This window comes from Aegilops tauschii, chromosome 6, assembly GCF_002575655.3.
Source record: "Aegilops tauschii subsp. strangulata cultivar AL8/78 chromosome 6, Aet v6.0, whole genome shotgun sequence".
In the NCBI taxonomy this organism is placed as follows: domain Eukaryota; kingdom Viridiplantae; phylum Streptophyta; class Magnoliopsida; order Poales; family Poaceae; genus Aegilops; species Aegilops tauschii.
The window spans coordinates 460,696,350-460,708,784 of NC_053040.3; the positions used below are offsets into that span (position 1 = coordinate 460,696,350).

Consider the following 12,435-nt stretch of genomic DNA (forward strand, 5'->3'; position numbering starts at 1 on the left):
AAGGCAGTGAGCTAGTTGGATATTTATTAGCTTCAAATTCAAGATGGGAATGGGCCGGCCCGGACCTGGCCTTGGACCTGGCCCCGTGGCCCCAAGGTCAATATGTGAGACCATGAGTCGACCCATTTCATCAAAAATTTGTGGCCTCACTGACCCATTGGGTATATGAGGCCGACCCAAGATTAAGATGGAAAATCCATGAATCCAGTGATCACTATCTGAAGACTGGGAAGGCCACTGGGACAGCGAGTTGTACAAGTTAGAGAGGAATAGTACAGTGACCGAGATGACCAGCTGGTTTTTCTACGTGCATATACTAGTAGTTGACGTAACAATCAATCCACCTGTCTCTCTGTCTGCTTCTTGTGTACAACGCATCTCCAACAGAACCGATCGAGTTCATATACCGTAGATGCGTCCAGGGGCGTCTCGAACAGGGTCGGCCAGCAGTGATTAGGGCCTAGCGATTCGACTGGGTCGACCCATCTGACCCATCGGGTCACACGGTGCCGGCTCCACTGAACCATATATCATTTGAGGCCGACCCATTTGGCCCATTGGCCTTGAAATTTCGGGCCGGGTCAGTGACCCAGCGGGCCGACCCGGCCCGTTCCCATCTTGACTTCAAAGCCCACTTGGGGAACGTTTTGGGCCTCTTATTTGACAAACAGACGCAACGACCATTGCCAGATCAAACTCCGGGAGCAACTAGTTAACGAGCGCTCCTTCGGGAGCCTCGCAACGATCAGCGCCACTTGGCGCACTCTCAGCCATTCGCCATGTGTCGCGCTTTGGACGCTCCCATCAGATTTTGTTTTTTTTTATTTTTCCGTACGCGTTTTTGGTTTTTTAAACGGTTTTTTTCCGGTTTTTTTTACATTTTGGTTTTCCCCCGGTCTTTCTTAGCTTTTCGATCAAAAAAATTTTAAATTTTTTTTTTCGCGAAAAAACGCGTTTTCTTTTTTTCCCCTTTCGCGAAAGTCACGGTTTTTCTTTCGCGAGAGGCACGGTTGTGCTTTATCGAGAGTCACGGCCGTGCCTTTCGGAAACGAAAAAATAAACGTGTTTTCTGTTTTTTTTCTTTCGCGAGAGTCACGGTTTTGCTTCCGCGAGAGGCACGGTTGTGCTTTCGCGAGAGTCACGGCCGTGCCTCTCGGAAAGGGCAAAACAAAACGCGTTTTCTGTTTTTTTTTCTTTCGTGAGAGTCACGGTTTTGCTTCCGCGAGAGGCACGGTCGTGCTTATGCGAAAGTCACAGCCGTGCCTCTCGGAAAGGGAAAAAAATACGCGTTTTCTGTTTTTTTTTATTTCGCGAGAGTCACGGTTTTGCTTTCGCGAGAGGCACGGTTGTGCTTTCGCGAGAGTCACGGCCGTGCCTCTCGGAACTGGAAAACAAAACGCGTTTTCTGTTTTTTTCTTTCGTGAGAGTCACGGTTTTGCTTCCGCGAGAGGCACGGTTGTGCTTACGCGAAAGTCACAGCCGTGCCTCTCGGAAAGGAAAAAAATACGCGTTTTCAGTTTTTTTTTCTTTCGCGAGAGTCACGGTTTTGCTTTCGCGAGAGGCACGGTTGTGCTTTCGCGAGAGTCACGGCCGTGCCTCTCGGAAACGGTTTTTTGTTTTTTTTCCACGAGAATCACGGTTTTGCTTTCACGAGAGGCACGGTTGTGATTTCGCGAGAGGCACGGGCATGCCTCTTTCGGAAAAGGAAAAAACCGTGCTCCCGGTTCGGTTTTTTCGCCCGGTTTTTTTCGTCCGTTTTTTTCATGAAAAAAAAGTTTGTCAAAACCTATCAACATGGGATCTAGTTTTGAAGATCTCGACGCGAGAAATCCAATGGTGAAAACGGTTCGAGATTTCGACGCACGGTTTAAGAGATAAAACGTTTTGAATAAACGGATCTACGAAAAAAGGGAAACTCCCCGGTTGCGGCAAGTGGCGCGCTGCATGTGCGCCACTTGTCGCGACCTGGGAAAGTGGAGTGTTCTTTGCAACGAGTACTCTTTAATTAATGATTTCGTCAAACTCCGGGTTAATCCTACATGACCACATTACATATCAACCCTACTATAGGTCCACTACCGAGTCACGGGCTTCCAACACAACCTCAATCAAAGTGCTTTAGCTTGCAGCACCTTGTTACAGCGCCGCCGACTCAGCACCTTCCGGAAAACCTGCAGTGGCATGTCAAAATTATGTGTTTTGGAAGTTGTCGATAGAACTTCAACAGCTTGCCAGCAAAGAGGACCACATGAGTCCTAGTATCAGGCGACACTTGGTGGTAATTGCTTACGATTCTGAAAAGAGGTCGGCAAGAAGAAAAATGGCTAATAAAAAAATACTAGTAATGCTTAGCAGAAATCACATACAATGAATAACAATTAGTGTTGAGTGGGTCTGGCAAAATAATAGTTTTATTAAAAGCATTTATTAAATGTATGTATCTACCGTATAATAAACAAATAGGACATCAAATGAGCTCTGAATTAGATGACATTTTAGGTGTAGCCTCTCTACGCTATAATGACCACAAGGAAAATAATCGACCCATTTGGAGAATTTTTAATATTTGTTTTGAAATTAATTACAAAAATGACATAAAGGTGATTTGAACTAGGGTTGTGTGCTAGGCTTGTGCAAAAAATTGTGAAATAGTTTTTGGGGCATTCAAATATTGTACAAAGTCCATGTGCAAAGTTGGGACTCTATCTTATTCTACAAGGACAAAAGGGAAAATGGTTTTGGTAAAACCCAAATAAATAAACAGTAAAATAATTTGCTTTTATGTGTTTGATATATTTGTTATGTTTGTTGAGAATAATGCATAGTGAAATGATGCCATTATGCCATGATGATGCAAAATAGAATAACATACATTTATTTTAGGTAAGGAATTAGTCTAATCTATTACAACCATCTAAAAATTTCACTATGGATGATGCATAAGCTGTGAAAGTACCCTTCTACTCCCGAGCTCATTTGAGCTCGGGATGAACAGTAAATTCCGAAAAAATCAAAAAAATCTCAAAGTTTTTGGTGCAAACTTTCACAAATGTTCTCAGTGCATGGAAATTTTCAGCCCAAAACAACAATTGTGGAACGTGTGGCCAAAAAAAATCAGCACTCCAAATGCTTTCAAAAATATCATTTTTGGAGATTAGATTTTTTTTACCACAACTTCCAGGAATGTTGTTTTATGATAAATTTTTGCAAGCACATAAAGCATTTGTCAAAGCTTGCACTAAAAAAATTCAGATTTTTTGATTTTACTGTTCATCAGGGTGCATTTGAGCTCCGGTGTAGATATTTCGTGTCCCATTAACTGAGAAAATAATTGGCCCTCTTCTATCACAACAAAACCCAATCTTCCTTTCATGTATGTGCTCGACTTTTATGTCAAACTGGAACTCCTTCAAGGTTGACTATGAATCGACTCCTACGCGCGGTAGCCCGTGGGAGCGGGCAACACACACTCGAAGGCGCTTCGATAGGTCCGAGGTTGCCAGAATCATGATTTCGAACCGGATAGGAACTCCGATGGCAGGATAGCAAATCATAGAATCTTATCTATCATGATCGTAGAAACGTAGATTTTATGAACTAAAATCGCAAAATTGGATGGGTTAGTTTGGATGGTAAAATCGTATAACAGAACCGCGATTCTCACAACCATGGATATGTCTATTGGCTAGCACACGCAAGCACCTTTTTCTTAGACAAGCTCTAGCAAAGTAGTCATATTTGCAGCCTCTATATCGACAGCGCGCTCCATATGAATTATGGAGGTCACCGAGGAAAATCGCAAAGTCAGAATCCTCATATTTGTGCCTCTGTAGTCATGGGACCCACTCATCAATGGGACATTTTTTTCCAACCTTCTTGCAATCCCATGTGAGGTGGGGGGCACCTAAAGTTTCCTTCCCACCACACAAACGAGACGTAACTTTCATATGGAGCATGCTCCAAAAGGTAGCCCCGAGACACCATATATGACATGGTAGATATGGAGGGCACTCCATAAAATATGACGATCCCTGACAAGAAGGAAACTTTGCCAGAGGGCTTTTTTGACCAAAGTTGCCATAATAGAGGTTATTATGGCGATCGGTCATATATAGCCACTCTCATAGAATTTCTCTTAAAAGCGCCACGTGAGTCTCTCACGTCCTATGACCGGTAGAAGTGGTAACCGACATGTTGGGATACACAAGTTTTCCCACTGCACAATGTGCTTCAGTTGTCTGTCACATGGTGGTGCTGGATTGTGGGTTATGTGGTCTACCCTTGAATTCATCTTATTTGTGGCACCGCTAACAATTGCATATTAAGCCTAGAGGGTAGGAACCTATTTATGGACTATATTTCTGCCACAAAAGTATGGATGACCTGAGTTATGTCATGGACCATGATTCAACACGACAGTTCTATGAGTCTAATATTATAGTCTCTAGCATACATGTGCGAGTTATGTGCATGATCACATTGCGTATATGAGATTAAGTTCCAATCCGAGCATGTGGGTCAACACCTTGCAGAACTAACCATGCAAAATGAACCCAACTCTTCCACCATGATAATAAACGTACATACATATTAATTTTACTAGAGTCAACCTCAAGTAATTCCTCTATTGTATTCTAGCACAGTTTTCCTCGACACCTCGAGTATTGCTTCCACAAATGAAATTACAGCTACATCGGCACCTCAGGTATTACTTTTCGAGTATAATTTTGCATTTGTTATTATGCATCATGTACATCAATAATATGAACATTCCAAATCGAGTTTAATAAATAATAACCATGTTGAATCAATGTTGGAAGTCACAAAAATACCCCACAAAGGATGCTAGTTTTCTAGTCTTTTTCGCATGATAGTTTACAAAATTATATAAGTTTGAAATTTCAAAATAATTTTGAAAGTTCAAAGTGTTTTAAAAGAAAAAAATGAAAGTCAAGATTTCTGAAATTTATTTTTGAAAGTACAAATTCGGAAAGTTAACGTTTTGAATTTCAAAGATCCGGAGCGGACACACCGTCCATGATCTACCTCGCATTGTTGTGGTCGTCCTCCTCTTGCACGCAGCTCGAACAAGTAACCGCTCGTGTACTCACGTCCATGTTGGTCATGCACTAGCTCGCATGTGTCGCTGCGCCATCAGAGAAAGTATCCCGCACCCAGTGTCGGAGCTAGCGGGGAATCAAAGGGGGGGGGCAAAGTGAAAATATGCACTTTTGAAGCGGCCAAATGACAACAATCTTCTTAATTTAAGCCTCTTATTTTTTTTCCTTCAGCAAATATGGTATGGCTGGGGTGGGGGGGGGGGTGGCGGCCCCCTCAACATTGCACATAGCTTCGCCACTGCCCGCACCAACGATGGCCACCAGACCATATCCCACGCCAATGTGACCACATACCGCATGCCACGCCATGAAAAAGCATGGCACCCACGTGTTTTGTCTCACGGCGTCCTACGGCGATGGGAAGGAGGGAGCAGGTGGGACGGGTGAGTTGCTAGGTTGGGGCGCCAAACCAATGCCTCTTTGATTCTCAAAATGCGGTGATAGAAAAAAAATCAAGGATTATAGTGACATGTCATCTCGAATCCCACCGAATTAGAAAACTAGGAGAATTCGGATAAAGTAGTGTTTGATACTTCCTTCATTCCTTTATACAAGGCTATTATGAAAAATACATGTCGCATCTATATAAGGCCACTAACAGTAATTGAGATAAAAATTTATGATGTTTTAATACTTGCATGCATGTAGTCATAATGACAGTATGCTACTTCATTCCCGTTCCTTTTTTTGCATGCATGCAAATGTATTAATGATCACGATTAACGTAAAAAAAAGTTGTCTTGCAAAGCAGTCATTAAATTTTATCTTGATACCTGTAATCTGAGTTTGTGGTCTTGTATAAGGAAATGGTGAAAGTACCAGCATAACGAATTCTAAGGAAAATTACTACGCATTTCAAACCCATGAATCGAGTAGCCAACAGAGAAAAAAATCCTATAAAATTCTTTGAATCAAAGCACTTGCCCTCTCGTATGCTTCGTCTAGTTACGTTCGTTGTCGTCACATGCCGACACTTCCGATCCGCATCTCCTTAAGCAAACAATGCCATTTTTGCAAGCGAAAAAGGGGAGGAATCATTTTTTTCCGGACGAGGACGAATGAGGTGGGACGTGGAGACCGGGACGCGCCCGCTGCCTTCCGAGGCCCGGCTCCTCTAGTCGGCAGCCACCTGCCGACCAACTCATGCAAGCACACGTAGCGCCCTGCCACGGCGATTCGTTAATCTGACCACCCCTCATTATGGGCTAGTCGGCAGTCACCTGCCCATCCACTCACGAGAGAACACGTCGTGCTTCGTCTATCCTCTAACGGCCTATAAATACTGCCTCGTGGAGCACCTGCTTCACACAACCACCTGCTCCAAGTAAACACTAAACAACAGCACTAGTAGATTTCCCAAGTGACAAGTTTGGTGCAGGATGGAGCACCAGGGACACGGCACCGGCGAGAAGAAGAGCATCATGAGCAAGATCAAGGCGAAGCTCTCCAGCAGCCACGGTGATCACCAGCAGGCCGCTGCCACCCACGGGCAGCAGGGACACACCACTACGGGGACGCATGGCACCCCGGCCACCGATGGTGCCTACGGGCAGCACGGACACACCGGAGCCACCGGCACGGGGATGCACGATGCCGACACCGGCGAGAAGAAGGGCGTCATGGAGAATATCAATGACAAGCTCCCTGGTGACCACGAGGACCACCAGCAGACTGGTGGCACCTACGGTCAACCGGGGCAGACTGCCGCGGCGACGCATGGCGCCTCAGTTACCGGCGGCACCTATGGCCAGCAGGGAAACACCGGTATGGAGACACATGGCGCCCCGGCCACCGATAGTGCCTCCAGGCAGCACGGACACACTGGGTCCACCGACACGGTGATTCACGGCACCGACACCAGCGAGAAGAAGGACGTCGACAAGCTCCCTGGTGGCCATGGGGACCACCAGCAGACTGGTGGCACCTACGGGCAGAAGGGACACACGGCCGCGGAACCGCATGGCGCCTCAGCAACCGGCGACACCTATGGCCAGGAGGGAAACACCAGTACGGGGACACATGGCGCCCCTGCCACCAATGGTGGCTACGGGAAGCACGGACACACCAGGACCACCGGGACGGGGATGCACGGCGTCGAGACGGGTGAGAAGAAGGGTGACGTGGAGGACATTGATGACAAACTCCTTGGTGGCCATGGGGACCACCAGCAAACTGCTGGCACCTACGGCCATCAGGGACACATCGCTACGGTGACGCATGGCACCTCAGCCATCGATGACACGTATGGGCAGCAGGGAAACACCGGTACGGGGACACATGCCGTACCGGCCACCGATGGTGCCTATGGGCAGCACCGACACACCGGGGCCACCGGCACGGGGATGCACGGCACCAACACGGGCGAGAAGAAGGACGTCATGGAGAACATCAATGACAAGCTCCCTGCTAGCCATGGGAACCACCAGCAGACAGGTGGCACCTACGGGCAGCAGGGACACACCGATGTGGCGACGCATGGCCCCACAGCCACCAGTGGCACCTATGGGCAGCAAGAAAATACTGGTACGGGGACACATGGCGCCCCTGCCATCCATGGTGCCTACGGGCAGCACGGACACACCGGGGCCATTGGGGCGGGGCTGCATGGCGCCGACACGGGAGAGAAGAAGGGCGTCAAGGAGAACATCAATGACAAGCTCCCTGGTGGCCACGGGGACCACCAACAGACTGGTGGCACCTACGGGCAGCAGGGACACACCGATGCGGCGACGCATGGCGCATTAGCCACTGGCAACACCACTGTGCAGCAAGGAATCATCGGTACGGGGACACATGGCGCCCCGGCCACCGATGGTGCCTACGGGCAGCACGGACACACCGGAGCCACTGGCACGAGGATGCACGGCATCGACACCGGCGAGAAGAAGGGCATCATGAAGAACATCAACGACAAGCTGCCTAGCGGCGACAAAGACCACCAGCACACCAGTGGCACTTACGGTCAGCAGGCACAAACCGGCACGGCGATGCATGGCGCCTCAGCCACGGGCGACACCTATGGCGAGCAGGGACACACCGAAATGACCGGCTGGGGGACGCACGGCAACAACGAGAAAAAGGGCGTCATGGAGGACATCAAGGCCAAGCTCCCCGGTGGCGACGATGATCGCCAGCAAACCGGTGACACCTATGGGCAGCAGCGACACACCGACACTGCAACACATGGCACCCTTGCCACCGGCGACACCTACGGGCAGCAGGGACACACCGGGATAACCGACACGGGGACATATGGCACCGGCGAGAAGAAGGGCGCCATGGAGAACATCAAGGAGAAGCTCCCTGGTGGCCATGGTGACCACCAACAGACTGGTGGCACCTACGGGAGCCAGGAAGACACCGAAATGACTGGAATCGGGATGCATAGCACCACGGCCACAGACGGCATAGATGGTCAGCAGGGACACACCGGAATGACCGGCAGAGTGTCACACGACACCGACGAGAGGAAGGGTGTCATGGAGAACCTCAAGGAGAAGCTCCCCGACGGCCATGACGACCACCCGCAGACTGTTCGCACCGACGAGCGCCACGCCGGCACGGGGACGCATGACACCCCGGCCACCGACGGCACCTATGGGCAGCACGGACACACTGGAGTGACCGACACAAAGGCGTACGGCTCTGGCGGCACAGGCGAGAAGAAGAGCATCATGGAGAACACCAATCAGAAGCTCCCCGGGGGCCAGAATGACCGCCAGCAGACCGGTGACACCTACGGGCAGCAAGGACACACCGACACAGCGACGCATGGCACCCCGTCCACCGGCGGCACCTACGGGCAGCACGGACACACCGGAGTGACCGATAAGGGAACACAGGGCACCGACGGCATCGACAAGAAGAAGGATGCCATGGAGAACATCAAGGAGAAGCTCCCCGTTGGCCACGATGACCACCAGCATACTGCTGGCACCTACGGGCAGGATGGACACACTGGAATGACCGGCACGGAGATGCATGGCACCACGGCCACCGACGGTGGGCAGCAAGGACACAACGTAACAACTGGTACTGGGACACACGGCACCGACGGGGCCGGTGAGAAGAAGAGCCTCATGGACAAGATCATGGAGAAGCTGCCTGGACTGAACTAAGCCCGGTCTGCCTACGGCCGCTACCTTTGCAGAATAATACTCCACCGCATATAAATTGATTGAGTCTGGTTCAGAGAAGCGAATGTATCTTGGTTTAAGTTTTCATGGACAACATGTGTTCACAGTTTTTTTTTTAACATTGTCGTGCAAATTTCCTTCTGCTTTAACCCATGTATGTATGCTATGATGCCTGCCAGATCATGACGGCGCACGTTGCTGCGCCCGTCCATTTTTTCAATAGGATGGTTGGAACTCATAAAAATATATGGATATATATTTCACAATTGTTTGCTGTTAAAGTATTATCATACATGATTTATCATCAACCTGTGTTGTTGTTTTTTCGCTGGAAACCTGTGCTGTTTATTATTAGCAATTTGAATGAAAACAATGCAACCAATGCTCTGGCCTTCATAGTATTTGATTTTGTAAAGTGTGAGAAAAAGCAACAGTGTTTGAATTACCTAACACGATTTGCTGCATAGATAACACAAGCACCAGCACAAATGAGTGAAATGACCAATTACTTGGTGTGTATCACATATGAGTATAGACTTCAAGGAGGAACAATTTTACTAATATATGAACAAACACAATCTGTTCTAAATGTGCAAACAATGAAGAGAGGTAATCCATGTCAACATCACAACACTGGTTGATGTAATAAAATAGACATGTCATAATTTAGCGACCAAGGTGATGTTTCCCAAAACTTTCTGTCGAACCAAATCAGGCTACAATTGCACAATATGGTTATCACGATGGAATAAATGGCACAAACTTGCAGCAGGCATACTATGCATATCACATTTAGGTATATTATGTATTTCTCTTTTCTTAGAGCATCTCTAGCCGTTCGGCCCTAGAACGCCGAAAAAGCGCCGCCTGGGGCCGAACCGACGTTAATTTTGGCGTGGGGGCGAACGTGTTCCCAGCCGCCGCCCCCAGATCGCCCCCAAATCGGCCAAACACGACACAAAATTCGTCCAAACTCGGTGATTCATTCAAATTTGTACAAAAAAAAACATGATTTAAAACTACATAAAAACGACAACTAGGCCTAGCACTACTACGCCGTTGCCGCCGCCCGCCTTCCACATGCCGAGGAAACTGTAGAACCGGGTGTAGTCGCCGCCGCCGTTGTCGTCGTCGTCGTCATCATCGCCGCTGCCCTGCGTCCCGCCGCCGCCGCCGTCCCTGCTGCACCCCTGACCAGGGTCGCCGACGCGCGGGGGGTTGGACGGCCCGGGTGCCTCCTCGTCACCGCTGTCGAGGATGACGACGCCGCCCTCCTCGCGTCCGCGGTGCCGAGCGGCGATCTTGTCGAAGGCGCGCGCTGGCGCTCCATCTGCTCACGGACGTAGTCGTCCCTCGCCCACTTGAGAGCCGTCTCGTCGTCGGCGGCCATGTCTGCGTGCCCCTTCTTGACGGGGAGCAATCTTGGCTCGGTCTTCGGCCTGACGAGGCAGTAGGAAGAAGGAGAGGGGCGGCCACACTCGTTGATGACGAGGGCGCCGCCGCGGGTGCGGCACCCAAGCGGCGTCTCCTGCGGCTACGGCTTGACGGGGCGGAGCGCCGACAAATTGGAGGAAAGAGAGCCCGATCCCCGACGACGAAGAGGTCGCCGTCTCCATTCGTCGCGGCATCCAGGAACGACCGCGGCGGCGAGAGAAGGACGGGGGTGCCGGGTACTCCAGGCGTGGCATGTTGCCGGCCTCGATGTGGTCGAGGACGGCTTCGAGGGTGCAGCCGAGCACGCCCCACCATTCGCGCCACCCGTCGGAGTTGAGGCGGCCGCGGGGCAGGACGCCGTTTGTGGAGGCGACCTGGTCGGCGTGGCGGCGGTCGAAGTACATCGTCCACAGCATGTGGCCGTCGGAGGCGTACGTCGGCTCGTTCCGCTTCTCCTCCGACAGTGACGAGCTGATGCGCGCTATCTCGGCGCGCCGTTCTACACCAATGGGCGCCGGGGGCACCGGGACGCCACCGGCGCTTAGCCTGCACGAGCTCGGCACCCGCATGTCCGGGGGCACCGGGTAGTCGGCCTCGTAGAGGAGGCGCGCCTCGTCCTCGTGCAGATGGCGTCGGCCGAAGCCGTCCGCTGCCGCGGCGTCACCTAGGTAACGCTCGACCATTGCTCGTCGGCGGGGAAGAGTGGGGGAGAGGGGCTTCGGTGGCGAGAGGGGGCGAGAGGGGCTCGGTAGCGAGTTGTGGCGAGAGGGGCGTCAGTTACGAGTTGTGGCGTTCACCGGCGGGGAGGTCGGCTTCTATAGCCGAGGATGGGCGGTGAGAGGCTGCCCACCGGGTACCACGTGGCGGGAGCGGGCGGTTCGCGCGTCCCCCGCGGCTTCACTGGGCCGCCCGTGAGGCATCAACGGAAGGCTGACCGGCGCGGCAGCACGGCAGCCTTGACATTGATTCCCGCGGGAACCGGGGCGATGAGGACGACGAAGGCGGCGAGTCGCTAACTCAGCGGGCCCATTCCCGTTCGCGCGAAAATATGTTTCCCCGGCGCCCCCAGGTGCCCCGCAGCATGCCGGGTTCGGACTGGGTCCGCCGACGCCAAAATCGGCCCGAGCCGGCAAAAATTGGACTTATGGGGGCACGACTGGGCCGAATATTCGGCACCGGCGACAAAAAAAGGGGCCTATTGGAGGCGCGGCTGGAGATGCTCTTACCTTTAGAAACATCAATGAATATGGAGATTCATCTCCTAGCTGTAGCACTTCAAAATATTGTTGGTGGTACACTTAAAGGACCATCATATATAATATAAAATAATTCTCTAATGTCCTTGCCTATGCTTCTTTCATGAACTGTTCATATGCTATCATAGCCTAAGTCAACTACTTAATGGTGTATGCATCTTTGTCACTTTTTTGGGCATAATTATTTTCAGAACAATTTGTCTAATTCACATCTAGATGTTTTCTAAGGATGTCACATCTAACCTCCCACAAATAAGGCAGCAACAAAGAACAAAAAAAAACTGAGACAAAAAAAATAGACCACAAACATAGTGAAGATCAGGTTAGATGTGACATAACTCTTTTCAGAAATTTAGATGTGTCCTAGACAGACTCTTTTCAGAAATTTGATGCTCGTCCAATCACAAAGAATGAAAACTCCCATTTATTCCACAACAAGCGCGTGCAATATACATATCAACAAAGACCAATAGCTCGTAAAACAAAACA

General features: G+C 50.2%; 1 protein-coding gene across 1 annotated transcript; it reads left to right on the forward strand.

The window, feature by feature from the left end:
- Positions 1–6,423: 6,423 nt before the first annotated feature.
- LOC109743615 (uncharacterized) lies at positions 6,424–9,371 on the forward strand. The gene has a single exon (XM_020302706.4). The coding sequence runs from the start codon at positions 6,500–6,502 to the stop codon at positions 9,236–9,238; it is 2,739 nt and encodes a 912-aa protein (XP_020158295.3). The 5' UTR covers positions 6,424–6,499; the 3' UTR covers positions 9,239–9,371.
- The last annotated feature ends 3,064 nt before the right edge of the window (positions 9,372–12,435 follow it).